This window comes from Zeus faber, assembly GCF_960531495.2.
Source record: "Zeus faber genome assembly, chromosome: 8".
NCBI classification, from domain to species: domain Eukaryota; kingdom Metazoa; phylum Chordata; class Actinopteri; order Zeiformes; family Zeidae; genus Zeus; species Zeus faber.
In genome coordinates, this window is record NC_137195.1 from 16350953 (window position 1) to 16374388 (window position 23436).

At 48.9% G+C, this 23436-nt stretch overlaps 1 protein-coding gene across 1 annotated transcript in view; it reads right to left on the bottom strand.

The window, feature by feature from the left end:
• bcam (basal cell adhesion molecule (Lutheran blood group)) overlaps nt 1–18265 on the bottom strand; it is a 49962-nt gene extending 31697 nt beyond the window's left edge. Inside the window, exon 1 of the mRNA XM_080004794.1 lies at nt 18070–18265. Coding sequence (XP_079860920.1) covers nt 18070–18133 — 64 coding nt within the window. The 5' untranslated portion in view covers nt 18134–18265. The remainder of the gene's footprint in view (nt 1–18069) is intronic.
• Between the last annotated feature and the right edge of the window lie 5171 nt (nt 18266–23436).

The following is a 23436-nucleotide window of genomic DNA, read 5'->3' on the forward strand; positions in this document are numbered from 1 at the left end:
GAGATGGAATAATTCACTGCTAATTATTAGTTTTCAACATCAGCCCCCTTTATTCTCCTTGTTCTGTAAACCCACTAAACTCCCTCGCTCCCTTGCTTATTCATCCATTTCGAATCCAGTCTCTCCCATTGGGTTCTGTTTACCCCTTTCAACCTCCACTCGTTTTCCGCACCACTCTCCCTGCCCTGTCGAACTGCCCTATACTGTTTCCTAACGGAATAAAATATGCCTTGCGTGCGTTTGGGTATACCTTATGAATCTCTCTCTCTCTCTCTCTCTCTCTCTCTCTCTCTCTCACACTTTGTGTGCTATCACCGGGTGTTTGTGTGCTATCACCGGGTGCTTGTGTGCTATCACCGGGTGCGTTGCATTACATTTCACTGCATATATGTATGGAAGTATGTATATGTATGTGACAAATAATAAAAAAATCTTGAAATCTTGAAATCTAAATCTCTCTCTCTCTCTCTCTCTCTCTCTCTCTCTCTCTCTCTCCCCCCATGCAGGTTTTGGGAGGGCCTGACACGGCGCCTCGTGCTGAGATTGTGCCTCCCTCGTTCGGGTAGGAACCACATTGAGTTTAATTAGACTAGAGAGCAACCACATGTCTCTCTGGCTGAGACTTGGGGTTACACAGAGCGGTTGGAGAAAAAAAAAACCCCACTAACAACCACACACACCACCAGCTGTGGCAAGCAACCACCGCGCTCTCACATGAAATTCGCGCGGCTCAAATATTCATAAAAACATATAGCGGCTCATTTGTATGCAGACAAGCTCCCCTCCATCTCTCCGACCGTCTCCCTCGAGCTCGCGAGCAACACAAACAGAAACTGCCGCGATGCAAACCGCATCCGCTCCTACTGATGAAACACCCCGCTTGTTTACAGCCCAGAAAACTAATCAAAATCACTGTTTTACGTCATACTTTGTTCTGTTGCTTTGCCGGGACCGCACTGCTGCACACCAGATATGTTTTTTTACACACAAATACAAAGGAACACACTAGCCGCTGCTATTTTCCGCACCGGCACTTGATGATTGCCCGGGAGATAAGGGCGGCAGATAGGGAGGGACGGGGCTTTTCGGCCCTACAAGGCTGGAACGCTGTGGTATTCACACGTACATGCTATGCGGAGATAGGCACAGATGCAAACACACTTGCGCACACACACACACACACACACCCGCGCACACCCCCACACATCCGCATACACAACGCATACTTAACATATCAGGGCGGCATATGGGCAGAGCGCGGTCACGCAGATAGGGTGCAGGCACATGCTAACGGAAACCTATGTGAATGCTTGCACTAGCGCGCACACACACACCCACACACACACACACACACACACACACCCACACCCACACCCACACACACACACACACACACACACACCCACACCCACACACACAGCAAATACATCTGCAGCCTGCCAACTCCCCCCTGTGTCCACCTCCCAGCATTCCCAGTAAATCTGCTCCATAATGGCACACCTGTCCTCTCTCACTCCCTGCACCAAGGTGGGAGGGGGGTGGGTAAGGAAAGAGGGTTTGGGAGGAGTAGGGGTTGGGCAGTGGGGGGTCCGCCATAACCTAAATATTCAAAAAACAGCCAGCTGACCCCCGTTGTAGCCCCCCCATCTCTCCAGCATCTCTCCATCTCGCTCGGTGGAGCCGTTTCCATGGGGAATAGTCGAGGGCTGTTTTTTTTTCCTTTTAAAAGTGGAGTGGCGGCGTGTTTGTATCGGTTGGTGAATAAGCGAATGTGGACCCTGCATGTGTGCCATTATGGAGGGGGGCTATGTTACCATAGCAACAGAGGTAATTGTCATAGCTGGATAAAAACAACATTATTTGTTAAAGTGGTGAGAGGCTGGAGGGATAGGGGTAGAGCGGTGGGCTGGGGGGCAGAACAGGGTCAGGTCACAGAATGTAATAGTGATTTGTGCTTGTGTATTTGCGGTATGGGGATGGGGTTGCGGGCGGGTGGGGGCAGTGGGTAGATGGGGCGGTTGGTGGCATTATTATTGATTGGTCGGCATTATGCAGCCAGCAGGAGAGTACACAGGAGACAAAGGAATAAATTGCGGTGTGACTTCAAAGTCATGCGTCTGACACAGAGCCTGCGGGGGACCAGGCCTGCAATGGACGGGATTAAGAAAAGGCTTGACCTATACACAGGAGAACACCGCCAGAGATAGACACGCACGCACGCAGGCACGCGCACACACACACACACACACACACACACACACACACACACACACACACACACACACACACACACACACACACACACACACACACACACACACACACACACACACACACACACACACAACCAACTGAAAAGTATCAAGAGTTTAATCGGTAGCAGTAAAACAACGAAGATGAAACAAAGTAGAAAGGATAGAAAGGGGAAAAGCGGGAAATGAGGAGTCGGAAAAACCCGATTGTTTTAACATTGACTGTGCCCCAAGTTGCTTCGTTTTAGAACAAATCACAAAAAAATTCCCTTTGTTCTGATAGGTTTTTGCGTTGACCATCATGAAATTCTAATTCGCAACCTTGTAAATTTTTCACATTCGTTAAGGCCTTTCATTTAATTATTATTCATAGCTTGAAGAGGATATGATTAGTGCAGTAATAGGAGATAATCGACCGAGTAACGGGGGAAATGAAAGAATGATTAAAAAATGTTAAACTAGGATTCTCATTTTGATTCCGGTGACCCGCATTGCCTCGCCGACGTCTGGGCCTGCGCCGCAACGCCATGTGAAAATCAAAAAAAAAAAAATAATAATAATAATAATTACAAATAAATAATACAAATCCGCAAAAGAACAAAGGCGGTTTTGGACAGATAGCCATCTGAGCGTCCTACAAGACCAGCGCTCACCCTGCCCAGCGCCGTTTGTCACTGTCTGCTTGTCACTGCGCCCGAAGAACCTGCTGTCACCTGGACGCGGGTCGGAGAGATAGCATCTGGAATGTGTTAAACCTTAGAGTCAAAACAAGGCACGTCTCAACCTGCACAGAGATGGAGGAAGATAGAGCCACAGAGGAGGGGGCGGGGAGAGCTGGTGGTGGGTGAGGAGGAGGGTGGGAGGGTGGGTGAGGGAGGGAGAGGGCAGGTGAGGGCGAGCGGAGAAGAGAGAGATTGGAAACTCTGGGAACCAAACAAACAAGAGGTAGCGGGAGGCCGTCACGGGCAGAGAATGAGAGAAAGAGAGAGAGAGAGAGAGAGAGAGAGAGAGAGAGAGATGGGGGGGGAGGACCAGGGGGAAAGGGGAAAAGGTCACTTGGGCAAATATGAGTGACAAATGTTTGGCCCCCGAGGGCTCGGCCCCCACATTCTACAGCAACCATCCATCCTCTGAACGCTTAAAAGGATGGATTCACCATTTTTTCAGCCGAGCCTTATTAAAACGTCGGTTCCCGTCATTTATAACGGTTCCAGGCACGACCTCGCGGAAGGCTTCAGCGTCGAGAAACTTGCCGCTCTGCCGCGGCTTTCTCCCTGCGTTTTAAACACGGCCCAATGAGGCAAACGCCGAAGCCTCTGCGAACAACTTAAAAAGCGCTCAATCGGCGTCGGTACAGGAGGGAGGAAGACACTGAGAAGATCAATGTGTTTGTTGCACCTCCTAAATATGCTCAAACACGCCCGGGAGCTGTGCCGCGTCTTGCGTTGGTCTCAGGTATCGCTGTACGCTTCTTGTGGACGCAGACACTCAACTAATCCCGAATTCAATAAAAACACATTTGCAGCTCTGCATTGTGAATGCGTCCCACTGACATTTCATTGATAGTGCCTTGCCGTCTATCTTACCTAACCCGTCAAAGGCGCGAGCCAGCTGCTTAACAAGTCCCCAGCGGGGGGTTTGATGACAGGAGACGGTTCCATCCAAAGGACGCGAGGGAGACAGTGCAGATGGGCTTTCCGACTGTTTATATAGGGACTGAAGGGCTGAACGACTGCTACCAGACACAAACTTTGGAACGGGTGAACTGAGCCAGGTGAGGTGTCGTCGTACTGGCCATTTCAATAACATAATGGGTGGCGTTCCCCGTTTGAAGCAAAGGTGCGAATGCGTAGCGTTCAAATAAATCACTGAAATAAATCAACACACCTCAGTCTGAGTAATAAAATCCAGACTCATCATACGAAGCATTTGTATTTTAAGTTTAAAAAGTCAACTGGTGGAAAACAGCAGGTGAAGAAAACGTATTGGCGAGATGGTGCTAGGTGGGCACCGTTGTGCACTGTGGCACTGCCCAACAGAAGGTGTGTGTGTGTGTGTGTGTGTGTGTGTGTGTGTGTGTGTGTGTGTGTGTGTGTGTGTGTGTGTGTGTGTGTGTGTGTGTGTGTGTGTGTGTGTGTGTGTGTGTGTGTGTGTGTGGCGGCCGGTGCTGATTAGAAAGAAAAATCTGAACAAAGCGAACAGGGCATTACTGGCAAGAGGATGCCATGTGAATCGCCAGCGTGGCAGGATCAAAGAGGAAAGAGATGGAAGGAGAGGGAAGAGTGTCAAAGTGCTCTGGTATCACATTAATCACGGCTCCCGCATACCTCAGAACCAGAGAGGATGAAGACAAAACCCAGAGAGGGGGAAGGGAACTGGTGGAACAGGGAGTAGTTTTAACTGTAACAAAAAAAAAAAAAAAAAAACACCCAAGCAACTTCATCTTTCAAAAACTGAAGTGTGTGTGTGTGTGTGTGTGTGTGTGTGTGTGTGTGTGTGTGTGTGTGTGTGTGTGTGTTTCTGAAGTGTCAGCACCACTACTATCCTGGCACCATTTCTCTCCACTCTCCCTCCCTCCACATCTCCTACTCCTTCTTTACTCAAAGTGTAGAGAATGTGCAGAAAGAGGGAGGGAAGGGAGGATGAAAATGGATGGGGAAATGGAACGGCGGGGGTGGTAAAGGAGGAAGGGCGATAAGTGTGCGCGCTAAAGATGGACGGGTAAAGTTGGAGGGGACAGTTAGGGTTGGCTGGATGGGTGGATAAAGGCATTGATGGATGGATGGGTGGAGGTATGGACGGAGAGACAGCTAGATGGATGGATGGACACATCCGACAGGATGGAAGAAGGAACAGATGGAGGGGTGGATGCATGGGTGGAGGCACGGGTGGCGTGGAAAAGAGGACAGTGGGCTGGAGCAGAAGGCGTGCAAAGGGGTGAATGTTTCAGATAAAAATGAAAAGAGGGAACATTGCCTTCGGGGCACTCCTCTGCTCATAGGACATAAAAGAGAGGGAAAATATGTAGAGCAGCTCCACCACGGATTAGACGCAGTGGCTACAAATAAGCTACATGGAAGCTTCAGAAACCAGAAAAGGAATGAAAACGAAAAAAAAAAAAAAAAAGGTGGTAAAAAAAAAAAAAAAAGAAAGGTAAGAGGAAATTAACTGGGTGTCCCTGATCTTAAGACTCCATCTGATGCTGCCGGCCTGGGATTATCATATCGCAGAGCGGAGGCTGGGCCGTAGGAGGTGGAGAGAGCGCGGGAGACACGGAGACCCAGAGAGAGAGAGAGAGAGAGAGAGAGAGAGAGAGAGAAGAAGACGGATGAAAGCAAAACATGACATGGTTGAACTTGTTTCAATTAGTTAAAGTCAAAGGCAGAGATCCTGCGCAGAGGGACCCCCCACTGACATCAATCATGTTTTATTCATCGCACAATGCAGCCAAAAGAGCAGCTCCATTGATAAAACAGAGGGGAAAGAGACGGAGACGGAGATTGGTCGAAGATAGCCGTATCGCATCCAATTTGCGTTCCTGCAGTTTTGTCCGCGGCTTTGGCATCGGCGGACAATGGGAATGTTAATCAGTGACCGTGCTCTTAATGTCATCGGGAATGCCACTGGAGTGCGGTGTGAGTTTGTAATGATTAGGTTACATTGCGTGACAGGGCGGAGGGCCCGGGGGCCAACTGCGGTGGGTGGGGTGACTGGGACTCGGTGGACTTAGGTGGCGGGATACCGCTTGTCTGTACAGGTTGCGAGAGATGACAGAGGGAAGTAGGGGAAGTAGGAAAGAAGAGGAGGTGGTGAAGGAGAGGTGGTAGAAAATGAGGGGGGGTGGTGAGTCACCTGTCAGATTTGAGAATAGCTGAGAAAAAGTGGAGCACCGAGCTCCGGGGGGAATTGGAAGGGGACGCAAGCGGCGTTGATGGACAGAGTCGCGGTGGAAGCTGTCAATCACCCGAGAGGTTCTCAGGGAATTTTCCATCTCGGCAGCTCTCCATTCCAGAGCGGTGGGAAGACAGCCGGGGGGAAGAGAAGTTGGCCCTGTAAAAAAGCATCTCAATAACGAGCTGAGAGACGCGGGGCGGAGGCGGTGGAGGAGGGAGGAGGGGTGGGGGGGGGGGGCGCATCTTCCGCTGAGGTAACACCCCGACTTCGTGTCAGGACAGAAAGAAAGCTCGTAATACAGAGCGCCGCCCGGGAGCGGGATTGCAGGTTTTATTTTTTTGAAAAGCCGCGACTGGATTCACGTGATCACACCGTCAGATACGACAGCAGCTGCCCCACAAATTGACCTTCATACCAACCGTGAGTGAAAAACAAAACAAAACAAAAAAAAACGGAAAGCGGCTACGGCACCAGACCGGTCGTTCGCTTTCAAAGCCGGTCGCTGCACACAAAACAAAACTAGTGTTGAATCAACATCGCGGGCTCGCTAACGTGGTTCACGAGCGGAGGCGCCGGCCAAGCCTGGCTCAGGCTGATATGGAGGCTCGTTTCCAGTGTCCAGGGGACGCCAGCCAACCATTTGGATATTGTTTCATGTTTGCGCTGGAGGTTTTGGCTGCCCTCTACGAGTCAACTGACTGATAATCTGTGGCTGGGCCCCCGTCCACTGCAGGGGAGAGAGAAACAGAGAGAAATGAGAAGACCGGCATGGGGAGAAGGATCTACGGTAAAAGAGAAGAAAGACCGGAAGACCGACTGAGAAGAGGGAACGACACCACGAGAGGAGGTGGAGATGAGCCGAGGCGGGCCGCGATTCGAACGACACGTGTTCCGGCAAAAGAAAAAAAAAAAAAACGGGAAACGGCCGGAGTAGCATGGCGGGCCAAGGGAAAAGAATTGATGGAAAAAAAAGAGAAGATAACACGAAGGAGGGAGAGGGAGGGAGGTGCTGGCGATGTTGTCACTGAATGTGAGCAACTTGATCTGGGGGGGGGGGGGACTTGTGGGTCCAGCTGTCTCTCTTGCTCACCAACGGCCACTTTGTGTTTACGCTCTCAACGTCAGTGAGAAAGAAAGATGGATGCTTCAGGAAGACAGAAAACCAACCCGGAGTAGACGAGACGCCGGGACAGACCGCGAAGGCCGTGCGCGGCGGACTGTGTTTGCACCAGAGACGAGGAATCGGGTGAATAGCCGACATTTTGCCGTCACCCACGTGGCCGGAAGGCGCGAACTTCCTCAAACTCTTCAGTTGTGCATGTGGCATCTCATATGGACGTATGAAGAGGCATTAGAATGAGATATTTCCTGTGGCACACACACAGAGTTTGGCTTGGGCCGACTCTACGCTGCCGTGCCAATAGTAGCTCCTGGATTTAACACTCTCCTGAACATATTAGACCAACTGCCTCCATTCTCCAACCAATGCCAAATGGAAACACACACACACACACACACACACACACACACACACACACACACACACACACACACACACACACACACACACACACACACACACACACACTTGTGCACACACAGTGACACGGAAGCAGCAGATGGGGTGGAGCAGGGAGGTGCTGCGAGGTAGGGTTTGTGTTGAGGGGCTGCAGAGAAGAGGGCCGCAGCACTCGATGGTGGATGTTTTTGGCTGCTTATCCATTCGAGCTAGCTGGGTGCTGTGCTTTCCAAGGGGGTGGCAGGCCCCTGGCTCTCAGCGGCCTGGATCATATACCACCAGCTGGGCCGGGCAGACAGGAGCTGGAACCACGGCGGCACCATAGCACACCCGGTAGAGGGGCCGAAAAAACAACCACAAAAGATTTTATTATTATTATTTTTTGTTATTGTCGTAACGGAGGCCGTGGTATTGCATAAACCCATCTCAAAATGTTGGGAATGACTCGGACAGTGAATAGCTATAGGTGAGACAGGAACAGGCGGCTAAAAGTGAGACAGAACGAGGGGGAAAGAGAGAACGGGGCAGAATGAAAGAGCAGAGGGGAAAGAAGAAGAGAAAAAAAACAAAAAAAAAAACAAAACATGGTTGAGGCCCCTTTAACAGACTGGTGGACTCTCACGCCGCCCCATCACAAGCTGGTACGGGTACTGGCATCAGTGTGAGAGAGAGAACCCCCACGACACACACACACACACACACACACACACACACACACACACCTATTTATAACCCCCGTTAAATCCGGATTCCAGTTCAGGTTGAGTTTTCTGCAGCTGACCACCGAAAGTGACGAACGCCCACACACACAGTGGACCCGGTCCCACACCCGGTACCAACTCCCTGTGTCACATGTGCACATTCAGAGAGGCGCGCGCGGGCACACACACACACACACACACACACACACACACACACACACACACACACACACACACACACACACACACACACACACACACACACACACACACACACACACACACACACACACACACACACACACACATATGAGTGAAATGTAACCACACACTTCAGATATTTAACAAGCCCTCCGTTCATCAGCCTCTCCCTTCATCGTGCCTCCCTTCACTCGACACCTCCTTTCCATTCCAATCCTCCTCTCATACCTTTCTCTCTCCCCTCTCTCTCTCCCTCTCTCTCTCTCTCTTTCTGTCTTTTTTCCCTCTCTCTGTCTCTCCTGTGTAATCACCCCTGCATTAATACTTGCATTCCAACGGCTGACAGGAATTTCTTAACAATGTAGCTCTGTTCAGGTGAGGAGAGAGAGAGAGAGAGAGAGGAGGGAAACGGAGAGGGAGAGACTGGTGGGGATGGAGGAAGATAAAAAGCATCGTAAGAGAAAATTTAAGCAAAAGGGGAGTGATAGAGAGCGAGAGCTCACTGAAAAATAGATTAAACGTGCTGTGGTGCGATGCCCCTGGGCTGGATAAATAATGAGTTGAGGCACTTTGCAAACGAGTTTGACTGTTTTTGTCTCCAATCTCGTCTCTTACACATTGACGGGATTATCCCTAACACTCATTTTAACGTCTAATCACATACGGCCCCATGTTTATAAATGAGATAATTCTTCCTTTTCGGTTTGTCAGTGCAAGGTAGACTGTATGTGCTGTTTTATTCAAAGGCGTACCCATGCCTGATGCTTATCCTCTATCCACCTTCCCTCCGTTCCACCCCATCTCTCTGGCCTTCTTTGTCAGGCGTTATAATTGAACACGTGTCCTCTCTGCCCCTGTGATTAACCAGCCCCACCCTCACATGCACACACACACACGCACACACACACACACACACACACACACACACACACACACACACACACACACACACACACACACACACACAAATAGCTAATTGACAAGGCCGGCCTGCGCATATTTCATTAATTCTTCGTCGAACCCATCCCCCTTTCCTCCAGAAAAATGTGTGTGCGCGGCTGTGTGTGGTTGGGGGTTGAAGGTTGGAAGCTTTGGAATCAATGGGTGGCCAAAAAGCGTTTTTTTGTTTTTTTTCCTCCACCTTGCTTTACCTTGACTCCGGTGCCTCTCTTGACGCCACGCCCCTCCACCACACACAAGGCATCAGAAAAGCAGAAAATAACAACTTTACCCATCACTCCAACCTTCAAAGAAAGAAAAACCAGCCAAATCACATTTACTCAACATTTATGGTTCTAGAGTCATATCCCTCCTCAAATAAGGCTAAATGTACAGTCGCATTATTGACACAAACTCGGGAGACGATGCTCTCATTGCACCACACAGGGGGTATAATTACTTTAGCCCTTAATGACGAGACACTAAATCAGTTGGGTAGTCTCTAAGACAAACATTATACACACAATAACCATCCATCAGGTTGTTTGTTCCGCAGATCAAACCGACACGTAATTGGGAATAATTCAGCCGTACGGAGTCATAACCCAATTGGAAGCTATTGATTGGAGATTAAATATTCATTAATGTCGGGGTAGGGGGGCTTGTACATCTCTTTCTGGACTGAATCAAACAAGCCTTTGAAACTTGACTCTCCTCGCATTACAGGAATACAGACTGAGTGGAAAATCTATGGACTGACTCAAGTTCAGTCCGCTCACGGTCTCATCTTTTTCCAATATTATGGGGGGGGGGGCAGCACTGGAATCGGCACTAAATAAGCACTGTGTACCTTTACAACCAAACGACAACTTATGGAGAAACTACAGCAACTACATTACCCCAAATCAGTGGGAACTGACAAGGTGCCAACCCTTTTGGCCTCGATCGCCTTCATTACTCCAGCTGTCGATCAAAAAAAAAAGAGATATTAAATCCGGCCCACGCCTCGAGGAAATGAGAGCCCCCCATTGACTTCTTCTGCGGAGGTAATTATGTTGATGATAAGACAACACATGGTCAGGGCTTCTCCCGTGCAGAGGAGCTTCGGATGAGGTTGGAGAAGGATAAGGCAGACACGGGGACAGGAGGAGACAAGGCTTTCCAGAGCGGCTCAAAAAACACACCGAGAGTTGCGGTCGAGAGAAGAACATTTAATTGACAAATGACGATACAAGGAAAACAATGTGCGCGGGAGTCGAAGCGCAGGACGAGTCTTGAGACGAGACATTAAAACAGAGAGACACCTTGGCGCGGTAATTTAAGCCCGCAACTCCCCTTTGTCAAAAGTCAAGTTCGCACAGGCAGATCTGAGTGGGGGGAAAAAAAAAAAAATGGAACTGCGAGAGTCCTGCGCTCTCGTTTAAGGAGGAGGTAAGCCAACACCCCGGTAAAACAAAGGCGAGCCGTGTCCCCGGGCCGATCACCTGACCGGTCGGCCTCCGCGAGGACAATGGATGGGTTCGGCGACCCGCCATAGTAAGAGCGGCTCTCAGGTAACCCGGGGAGCCCCCGTGTTCCCACACATACAGTACAGACATGAAGTCATACCCAGAGGAACACATGAAACCGCCTCGCCAAGAACACTGCGCACAAACACAAACAGCGGCCCTGCCACAGAGCTCCCCACTCCCTCCCTCGCTCCTCCTCATCGTCTCCGGAGTGCAGAATTAATGTTTGCGCCTTAAGTGCACTCCTTCCCCTCGGCTCTCCCAGCTCCTTCTGGCCCCAGTTAAAGCAATAAGAGTGTTTGTCAAACAGTGACCAGACCCCGTCAAAGAGGTTAACCGCCGCCGCTTAACCATTAACTAGATTAAAACTTGGGTCAAGACGGGGGAGCGGAGGAATGTTCTCCGACAGATGGAAAAGGGAGATTGGATTTGCGAGGAGCAAAGCAAATCGCGGCTGTTTTTCGGCCTTCTCCTTTCGCGGGAGCGGGTACATTTGCCTGCGCACACGTTGAATGTGTGCGGCCAAATCCGCAAATAAAGACACAAAGGGTTCTGCAGCCCGGTGGCCTTGCAGTCACCCCACCTCTCCCCTCGTTATCGCGGTGAGAGAGATAGGAGACAAAATAATGCCTTGGGTGCCCCTTCATCATATTTACAAGACCATTCCTTCGCAGGCAGAAATTCCTAGATCAGCGGTTAAGTTCAAGAAGCCTTACGCCTTTGAAATTTGTCGCCCAGAGGCACGGGTTGTTTTCGAAATCCGGCGTAAGTGAGCTGTCATTTACGAATTTCAAACCGCGGCCCGAAGTACACAGGGACACGCGTACTCTGTCCTTGTCCTCCCGACAGGACAAGCCGGCGGTGCAGAAAGACGTGCGCTGGTAATGCAGCTCAGGAGGAGAGGGGTGGTGGAGGGGTGGGGCTTTTTTTTTTTTTTTTCGGAGGGCCGCACTCGACAACTGCTGTCGTGGGGGATCTGTTGACGTCTTTGAAGCAACAGCTTGCAGAGCTCCCAGAGGAGGTGCAGCCAGCCAACAGTCAGCCAGCCAGGCAGGCAGGCGGGCGGGCAGGCAGGCAGACGGGGCTTTTCGGGGTAGGAGCAATGCAGGGGTTAGGGTTTCTCTTTTGCTGCCAGAAAACTGATCCCCACCCCCCCCTTGGCTACAGATTGAGGCTTTTCCACGACATTCCCCATTTCTAACCGGCGGCTCTCAATCCCAACACACTTTGTCCATTCTGAAATCGCTGCCTGCTCTCCGACAAAAAATGTACACTTTGATGGATCACAGCAAGTGGACAAGAGACGAGAAGTGCATTGTGGGTAAAATTCTTGTGATTGAAACGGAGGCCAATGGCATCCACGAAACATTTAAGCCATTCTATTTCCTCGCTGCTCTCCCGTGACACCGATTTGTGCACACGGTAGTGGAGGGGGAGAGTTTGCGTTGTCTATCGCTGTATAGCACCACGGATGGCCGACACGAGGCTTTTATCTCCGCTTTTGCTCCAGTCCTCCCAGGTTAAATGCATTGTCAGCGTTTAACCTTGTCTCCTTGCAGAGCTTTTACAATTTTCATCCTTACCCCAGGAACCCCCCCAATTCATACGCAGATGCACAGACAAGGACATACGCATAAACAGACGGAGAGGCGTGTGTGTGCATGCCAACTCTCTTTCTCTCTCACACACACACACACACACACACACACACACACACACACACACACACACACACACACACACACACACACACACACACACACACACACACACACACACACACACACACACACACACACACACACACACACAGCCTCCTTTCAAGGATACACACTTGATATTTCCCTTTACCCTTCACTCTCTTAAACTTTGACATCCTCCTCCTCATCATCACCCCATACACCAAAGAATATCAGGGAGGCAGGGAAGCAACCTTAATCAGCCAAATTCCCCCTTGGATATCTTTCTCTCTCTCCCCCTCCCTCCCTATCTCTCTCTCTCTGCGTTGGCTGCCACTAATGAACGGACAGCCTTGAAGCAACAGCCTCAGAGAAAATCAAAGGAGCTGGTAGCCAGCTTCCATTTCCGTCACACACACACACACACACACACACACACACACACACACACACACACACACACACACACACACACACACACACACACACACACACACACACACACACACACACACACACACACACACACACACACACACACACTCCTCTCATTGCCAAGAGAGGAGAGCTGGTAATAGTTAATTATCACAATACTCCATGTTTGCATAATTGGCATAATTGAGTTGTTTGCTTTGGGTCTTTAGTTAAATCGCCTTTGTTTGATTCAAACTAAGATGTGCACATGTGCCGTGTTTCTTTTTGTCTTTTTATATGTTGGGTTGGGTACGCCGTTTAAGCGAAGCTATACATTAAGAGACAGCATCGTACACCGAGGGAGACAAAGGGCAACAGATGCAGACGCTGCAGAGGAATGTTTGCCTTGGAAGGAGAAACTGAATGGAGAGGGTCATCTGTATTTAAAAATCATCACCACGGGCCATAAATCTGCTGTGAAACAGCCACTGGGGGTGAACTTAAAAAAAAACAAAAAAGAAAACATTCTCACCCAGACCCCGACCTCTCTTCACCTCCATCTCTCTCTCTCTCTGTCTAACACACAGCGGGATGCCTTCCGTCCTCATAGAAGGCGGGGTCATAAACTAGCAACCAGCCCCAAAGGCAAAGTGGTCAACACTTTAAAAAAAACAAAAAACGTGGTAAATCACAGTTAATACACATTCAGACATTTATGGCACGCTAAAGTACACAATCATTACTTCAAGACAAAAAAAAAAGAGCGAGGTGGACGGAAAATGTGAGAGAAAGAGATTTTAACAGACAGACAGAGAGAGCCAAGGGCCACAGAGACACAAAGGATAAGAGAGATGGGAACACTGACAAAGGTAATCTGAAGTAATACGCCTTGTGTCTTTGTAGTGTAGCTGTGTGTGTGTGCGTGCGTGCGTACACACACCCAAGTAATCTCAGCTCTTCTTTTGAAGACTATGCGGAGGATAAATAAGAAGTGGGGATAAACTTCCCAGTCTCTGCTGTGAACCTGATCATTCTCGCTCGCTGACTTCAAACTCCGATGAAACAGACGGGCTTTAAACGAAGAAGCCAACCGGTGCTCACAGCCGCAAGTTTACTATTATGTGAAGTAAGCAATAAACATTTTGTTTTTTTAAGTGCCGAGTTTACAAGCTGAAATCCCCCGCTTCTAAAATGCAGTGTTCCACCGTGCAATGTTTAACTGTCATCACTTGGGGAGCTCAGATGAGCGAAACCCACAGTCAGACCACAAAAATGCACCCTGGTGTGTGTGACTAGACCACGGGCCGCTGGCGGTGTGACGGAGGCCGCGGCGTGTTTGGAGGTGGATTACCAACGGGGGGGGGGAGGGGAAGAATGGTCAGGTGGGCACTAAGTAATGCCTTTTAGGAAAAAGTAGAAGAACTGTGTTCTTTCTTGCAAAAACACACACTCACACAAGCTTCAACGTGCCCACCAGGAATTCCACTCATTTTGCCCACTCACTCTAATGCCCCTACTCCAGTCTAGTCACACACACACACACACACACACACACACACACACACACACACACACACACACACACACACACACACACACACACACACACACACACACACACACACACACACACACACACACACACACACACACACACACACACACACACACACAAAGGGAGATGAATCACCTCAAATAATTACGGCCTTGCCATTCCAAGCCGTGTTGCCCCAGAGGGCTAAATGACAAGGGGGAAAACACAAACTCCCTCCCAGAGCGGCCCCCATCAATCTGCCACTTCCAGCCAGAGCGGCTCAGGTTTCCATTGTTGCACAACGTCCGGAATCTGCATTTGGGGGTCTCAGGTGTGTGTGTGTGTGTGTCTGTGTGTGTTTATACATGTATGTTTAACTACGCATCACTGCCCGTGGAATTGGTAGCATAGATGTACGCAACTCAGGTGTGAGGTCTGTGTGTGTGTGTGTGTGTGTGTGTGTGTGTGTGTGTGTGTGTGTGTGTGTGTGTGTGTGTGTGTGTGTGTGGCGGTGGGCGGGGGGACTCCGTGGCTCTCTTTCCGTGGAAGTGGTCTAAGCGAAGCAACTTGTGCAAGCATGTTTCCACACTCCCGCTCCAGGACAGCCTTACGAAGGGGACCCCCCCTGGCTTTTATCTCCTCCTGCCTAAATGGCAGTTTATCTGGCCTAATACCATAATAATTACACACGGCGGCAGGGGGTGAGCGTTTGATGCTGCTGTGGCGGAGGAAGCAGAAATTAAATTAAAAGCGAGGAAATGACTGCGGGAATGAGAAAGGTGAGAGACAATGAGGGCCAGCGCTCGGCTCTGGAAGTTTACACCTTGAACTCGGCTCGTTCTTGTCACAGCGATTCTTTCCACTTCCTCTCGACTACTTTAAAGTCTCTGCAAGTTATCTCTCAGCCCGTTCTCGCTCCTGCTGTCTCTCTCTCTCTCTCTCTCTCTCTCTCTCTCTCTCTCTCTCTCTCTCTCTCTCTCTCTCTCTCTCTCTCTCTCTCTCTCTCTCTCTCTCTCTCTCTCTCTCTCTCTCTCTCTCTCTCTCTCTCTCTCTCTCTCTCTCTCTCTCTCATAATCCTTTGAGGTTTGTTTTTCTCCTCAATCACTATAAATACACATCCTGGCGGCTGACTTTAAATGATAAAATGAAACGCAGTTTGGGTGACCAACAGAGGGGATATCATCCCACCCGGGGGATGTTTCGGCAAAGCAGATTAAACAGACGTCCCATGTGAAATGTCCCAAAGAAATGTTGTTTATGATCAAAGGGGAAACAAACACCCGAGGTGGGTAAAATGAAGCTGTGTTTCAAGTTCGGTTTCGCTTGTCGCCGCGCGTAGCGTGGCATCTCAAGAGCGTCGGAATGGAGCCGTTTGCCGAGCCGCGGGATTTGGGCGGGTCAAAGGTCAGCGCGGGCAGAGACGCAGGCGTGCTGCAGGCAACCCGGACCGCTACGGACCCGCCGGTTAACACAAATCTGCCGCACAGATACGTTGTCATAATACACCCAATAAACGAACCCATCCACAGGCGCGGACGCATATAAGCATAATACCACGTTGATGGATGAAATAACACACAGCTTGACGTGCACCCCGTGGCTCTACTCAGCCCGCGGAGAAACAGTCGTGACCCGTGATTGCGGGAATGTGGGTCTGTGGGACAGAATCCCACCGAGAACCGCGGTGAGCGGCTATTCTTAGACCAAACCGGTAACAGATAGAGGGAGGGCGATCGACACAGAGAGAGAAAGAGAGAGAGACAGAGAGAGAGAGAGAGAGAGAGTGAGTAATCAAGAGGAAATTCGATTTTCAGGAAGTGAGGGCCGGCTGCGTCGACCGTTCTCTTTCCGAACCCAAAGCGCGTTACAGAATTGTAGTGGGAAAGAGCCCCTTTTTCATTCACAGCTGTATGGGGACTCCGAATAAAAGTCCTCCAATTACAGGGCGCTTTGTGCAGGGCAGCTGTTTAAAGGCTCCACCGAGGGCAGACAGAATTCAAAGCCGCCGTCTCCCAGACCAGGTGAGCACTGGGCAGGGAAGGAAGAGACTGAGGGAAGGAAGGGAGGGAGGGAGGGAGGGAGGGAGGGAGGGAGGGAGGGATCGAGCAGAGGATGGAGTAAAAATGTAAGATGAGATCTGAGGGACAGAGCTGTGTCAGGAAGAGGAGAAGAGAGGAGTATAGGGAGGGTGGGGCGAGGGGGAACCCAAACTAGGTAAGTTAAGCCCAGAGAGGCAGCCGAAGAGGAGAGCGCCAAAGATAAAAAAGAAGTTTTAATGAGAGGGACGTCAGATAGTCTGCAGCGCCCAAACGAGGAGTCACGAAGGATGGAGGGGGCGCGGGGTAATGCAGTGATCCGCACAGAGAGGGTTGGGGTTGGGGTTGGGGGGGGGGGGGGGGGTTTGCAGAGAGAAGGGAGTCGCCCATGCATCCACCCAACTCCACCCTTCCTCACCAGCTTTCTCCCACCAACACGGCCTTTCCATGTTTCCTATATAATGCATAATGTGCTTTCCACATCATTCATTTAAAGACCAGCAGCGGCCATCCCCATTTATGTCTACTGTATTTGAAGATATTATAAGAATATAAAAATAATAAAATATAAAAAAGTTAAAAAAAAAAATATATATATATACTGTATATTAATGTATATAAAATAAATAAACATATATGAAAGCAATATATGTATATTTATGTTTTTATATATGTAAATAAATAAACAAATATATATTTGATATATATATATATATGTATACAAAAAAATACATGTATAAAAACATTTATACAAAAAAATATCTAAATTTATAGATGAAATATATAGGCTAAATTCTGGAAGAAGTAAGTCAACACGCAGGCCACTTCACGACGGAGATCATGAATCAAACTCTCCCCGGGGCCACCCAGCGGTAGACCGAGGGAGGAAGCTGTGGTCCGCGGTCCGTGGGACGGCCACAAGTGTACTGAAGTGTGAACCGGGGAGGTGGGGGTCCCACAAAGAAACCAGGATTAACCCCCTAAACACCGCGCACGGATAACACTGCTGCGCGACCGAATGTGGACGGAGCGTTCATTATTCAAATGTATTATTATTATTATTATTATTATTATTATTTTTATTATTATTGTTGTTGTTGTGTCTTGAGAACCGAAGCCCGACTGGGAGCGCGGGTGTTGCGCGGGACCGCGTCTCTTACACCTGCTGCTTTTTCGCGTTCGGGTTTGTTTCGGGTTCTGGGTTCGCCAAACAAACGGGGAAGAAACGCGCAACAGGAGCGCTCGTACAAAGTCACTCTCATAATGGCGCAACATAAAGAATGCCGGGGGGGGGGAAGTGAAATACAGAGGCCGGGGGCTGCAAAGTGCAGCAGTGCGGTGCAGAAGCCACTTCCCCGGGTTGGAACTAAACGAAAAGGAGAAGCGTCTTACCTTGCAGAGCCCAGAGCAGCAAGGTGCACAGGAGAGACGCGCGTCCAAACCTTATCCCGTCCATGGCTCTTTGTGTAACTTTTCCTCCGTCTGCTTTCGGATGAGTGCGGGTCTGGCGGTGGGTCTTATTCTAGTGCACAGCAGCTCTCTCTCTCTTCTCTTCTCTCTCTCTCTCTCTCCCTCTCTCTCACACGCACACACACGCACAGAAATCTGATGCCGGTGGCAGAGCTGCTTGATATAGGTGACCCCCCTCCTCCACCCACTCTGCAGCTCCACCTCACTGTGGAAACCCTGCTGCTGGAGACTTTTCAAAGGGGGTGACGTTTTGTTTCCTGACTCACACTTAACGCCAGTAACTCCGCACCCTTTAAAAGTGTACGCGTGAATACTATTGTTTTTTTTTTTTTTCTAATTGTACTTTAAAAATGGACTAGGTCTACTAGTACATGTTTGCATTGGTAGAGCTAGTGTCACATGGACCAGATATAGTATTTGTTCTTAAATGAAGAGTAAAAAGTCTGCATATTTGAAACTTAGTGGAATAAAAGTGAATAATAACTGAATATTAGGTAAATGGTAAATTAGTAAGGACTTGTTTATTAGATAGGTTCATGCTTACTTGATTGTACGTAAAGGGGACCTATTATGCCGATTTTTACACACCAAACATGTTGTTGAATTATTTTTCTGAAAATACCGCAGGTTATGCATTCGAGGCCATTCTAACATGCATCTGAACCTATCCTGTTCCAGGATGCTCTGTTACTGTGTGTGTAGATTTACATGTAAAATGAGCTGCCAGGACCCTAGTTCTGTGAGCCAATGGGGTTTGAGCTTCCATTTTTATCTACTCTGTCAATTTTCACTGATTTCGTCATCCACCAAAATCTGTTTCTGAACAGATTTTAGGCGAGAAATAAGCAATCCAGTTGCTGAATCTTCACCCATATTAGATCTACGAGGCCTCATTTAAAAGTTTTTTTCCGACTTTCGATGCCATGCTCCAAGCGTGTGGTGGACGCCGCACGCAGGGATTTATTGTGTCATGTAAACGTCTACAATAAAAACACCATTTTTTTTATTGGTTTTGATTGGAAACACACAGCGGATCGCGCGCCGCCGCAGCCTACAGTCTATCTATCGCATACTTTTATTTTTATTTTTTTTAAGAAATACACAGCAGAAATATTTTTCCATTGTCTGCAGTTTATTTTTGAAAGATCTGTGCCGGTCTTCCCAGTTATTCTCTGTGTTATCTCTCCAGCCGTGGGTGGAGTCACTCTGAGACGGAGGGCGGTTCTAACTCTACTGAAGCCCTCAATGACATAGATAAGGGCTGCAAATCTGAACGACCTGTTTCACCACACGTTTTCTGAAATAGACAGCTCACAACAAACTGACTCGGTTGTCTTACTTCACAGTTTGTGCGCCAGTACGTCCATCAGAGACCCAAATGCACGGGCAGAAGCACCGAAAATATGAGTTTTTCATAGTTCCCCTCTAATGACTTGGATGTTAAATACTGTAAAAGCTTCAGTTGAATTCATTGTATAGAGACGCTGGCCAAAATGTCTTTACATTTGCTTATTTTTCTGTATTTCAGTTTTACATTTTGCTATATAAACAGAACCGGACAAAGCTACAAACTGTTTCTGAATGTTCTTTGTGGAGCAGAGTTCAGTTGACTTAATCACCATAAGATCAAGGTGTACGCAAAGGGTTATAAGATAGTTTGTTGTTGGGCTGTTTCCAACCACTGGATCTTTGTCACACGGACCACATGGCTTGTGTATGATTCCGGAGAGCTTGATAATACAGCCGTCATCGACAGACAATAGCAACATACCATTCATTCCTAGACATGTAATCCATTTAGATTCTATTTTGGTATTTGCAGGCATGATAAGCAGTTATCATGGTGGGTTAAGGGGCTTATTTAAAACGCTGGGCTGTAATCCCAGTCTTAGAGCCTGGGCTGGGTATTCTGTGACCTATGAAGTTGATTTAGGCCAAATCTCATAACCCATGGGTCCAGGAAGCATAAACATAACTCAGCCAGCTATAAGATGGCTAAATCACTGCCGTGGCACACTGTCCGTCTAAAGTAAACAACATTAAAGTCAACTCTTTGTGGGCTTCTTCCACTGGAGACCGGTTGACTGCAGACCTGCACTAAATAATCGGCACTCCCTAAAGGTAATAGTCTGCTGCCGACCAGTTGCCCTTTAACACAAACATTCCAGGCATAGCTGGTCTAAAACAGCTGCTTAATATTTCTCTTTTGGAAATTCAGTCTTCAATCTTCTCTGCACACGCTACAGCAGCCCCCTCTTTAATGAGGGCACATGCAAACACACATGCCTGAGCACCCGAGGGTGTTGGAGCCTGAAGGAGAGTCCTTCTCGTCGGCTACTTCAAGGTCGGCGGCGGGGAGGCTGCCGGGTCCTTCGTCACACAACTCTGCCTTTTCCCCTCCACATTCCAGCTCTCTCTCTCTCTCTAAAATGCAGTCTCTTTCTGGCATTGACGGCAGGGGGGTAGCACCTTCCCATTGGCTATATTGAACATCAATAGAGTCACTTATCCCCGATATTGACCTGGTCGTAATCGTCTCACTGGGCGGCCGACATGCGACCCGCCAGCATGCCGTCCCCCCCACGGAGAAGAGTTTAGCTCAGCAGTTTGACGTAACCTTAGCATTGCCTTACATAAAGCCCGGAACATGGCGGTGCAGCCGTGCTAGGCTGCTACCGTAGACTTACGTAAGACCTTAGTTATAGCCGTGGCTGTGATTTATTGATCGTGCTCATTACCTAATGGAGCTACCGGCCCGGAGGAGAGAGGCCGTAGGAAGGGTAGAGGAGTGGAGGGGACACGGGAAGGGAACGACAGAGGGGAAATACACAAGGAGAGAGAAAGGATGGAACATGATGGGATGGAAGAAAGGGGTGGAGAGGGGAAGAGATGGGATAATGGACACAAACCTCCATGATGAAGAGAATTGACAAGGACGGCGGCAAAATGGCGCGAGGGAGGGAGTTAGGGAGGGAGGGAAGATCTCTGAAGAAGAAAGGGTGATGGACCCTTTGAGGAAGCAGATGTTTAGCTTGGCCAGCGTACCACGTTGGCAGCATCTCTCCCTCGGAGAGCAAAGTGTTTTAGGTTTGGACAGACTGCGGCCGGGGAGCCTTCTAAGGGCTGGGTTACAGTAGATGTCAGTTCATCATCGAGGAGCTGGTTGATGTGCTTGTTTTTTCCTCTGCTTGAACACCCCTTCCACACTGGCCACACCCTCCCCGGGCCCTGCTTCTTACACGATAATGTCTTCCTTCCAGCCTACCATTAATTAATTTTACATTAAGCGGATAATAATGCTTTGCTGGCAAAAACTATTTTTGAGACCTAAAGTGCCTACTTATAAGGTTTGGGAAACTTATTTCTAGTCCCGACTGGATTAAAATATACCAGCTTCTTAGGTTTGTGCACTATTCATGATTTTGATCTTTTTTTATTAATGGATAATTGATTAGGGGGTGAACGCAGTCACTCCGGATGTCCTGCCGCATTTACACGCTGCAGTGTAAAATGCTTGTTTCCATGCAGTTTACCGCCCTGGCTCCATATTAAATTGGGGCTACCTGACAGAGAATATTTGACTTATCAGCCTAAAGCAGGGGGATAAAGGGAGACAGAGACAGGGTAGCACCACAAAGAGAACAGAGGAGTGTAATGAAAGAATAATGAAGAGAGCAGATTAGAAGTGGAAGAGCCGGGGAAGGGGTGAGGGAGGGACGGGGGCGACTTTAATTCCGAAGTCAGGGAATGGGTAACATATGGCCCCGGGGAAAAACAGGAATATATGAGAGAAAAAAGGCAAGAAAGAGGGAGGAAAAAAAGAGAAGGAGAGAGAGAGAGAGAGAGAGAGAGAGAGAGGAAGCGAGAGAGAGGGGGAGAGTGAAGATGAGTTCTCATGTCTGGGAGCTGGATGTCACGGCGGAATGAAAGAAAGAGAGAGTGAGAGAGAGAGGGAGCGACGCCGTCCCTCATTTCCTCACGTTGCTCTTTGATCCCCTTTTCTGTCACCCCCCTTTCTTTTCCCCTTGTTTATAAACCAAACACTCCTTTTTGTTGTCGTCTGTTTCTCACCGGTGCCATCCCGTATTTGACCACTTTAATCTCGTTCCTTCTCTCTCTTCTATGGTTCTTTTCCTGACCCACCCTCTCTCGCCGCTGTTTTCCAGGCAGCGCCACGGTGCTTGAGTCATAGCCCCACGTTTCGGCTGAATGCCCTCGCTGTTCCCTAATGTCCATCGCGTGATCAATCGACAACCGACAATTGAGGTCAACGAGATTCATTACTCAGCCATGACTAAAAAATGTAACATCACTTTTTTTTTTTTTTTTTTTTTTTCTCCATCAGGGGTTGCCAGTTCTGCCTCCCAGATTGATGATGTCATTCCTCCAGTTAAACCCCAGTTGGCACAGAGAATCATGCTGTCCGAGGAGCGGGAGAAACCACGGCATTCCACATGTGGGAGGCTGGAGCTTCCAACTTAGAGTTCTGCGGTTCTTTGTTTACGGCTCCTTCCTAGGAGCCGTAAACAAAGAACCGCAGAACTGCCAAAAGATTGCAACACGTGTGTGTTTATTCTGTGCTACCGTTTGGACGCCGGGCGCGGTACGCCCCCCCCCTCGGACAGTAGCATCTGTGGGAGGGAGACGTGACCTCGACCCCGCCCGCTGTACATGTGGACCTACACAGGGCCCGCCTACAGGAAAGGGTTTGGAACAATAGAGAAAAACAATGGTCCAGGCTCTGTGCCCGTAGATCTCCCGGTGTGTCAGAACATGTTCCATATGATTCCATGTTGCTGCTCACGTCACCTGTGCACTGGGCGCCACATTGACGGTCGAATTTCCACTGTTTTTGTTTGAGCAGCGACCATTTTATATCAGGTAAATTGATAGACGTACACTGTTAAAATGATCAAAACCAAAACCCATTCACCTGACAGAGTTATGGTCAAGCCAGCCGTTGTTCGTATTTAGTTGCGCGTCCTCGGTGTAAAAACAATATCACAGCTACGTCTTCACCGTAATTACACCGACGGGCATGCAACGGAATACAAACACCATGTGACTTAAGCACAGTCTTCAGGCTTGCGTCTCTCAAGTCATTTTCAAGTTGAGGGAACTGTGTCTGTGTCTGTTCTTGCGTTGCGTACTTACTGGCAACTAGGGATCCAGGAGTCGTGATACGTACCATGAGACAAATGTACATTCATCAAGAGAACAATGAAATCAAGCACTCCAGTAACTATAACGTTTCCAACATGGTCTTTAAGTAGCACAGCAGAGCCAAAA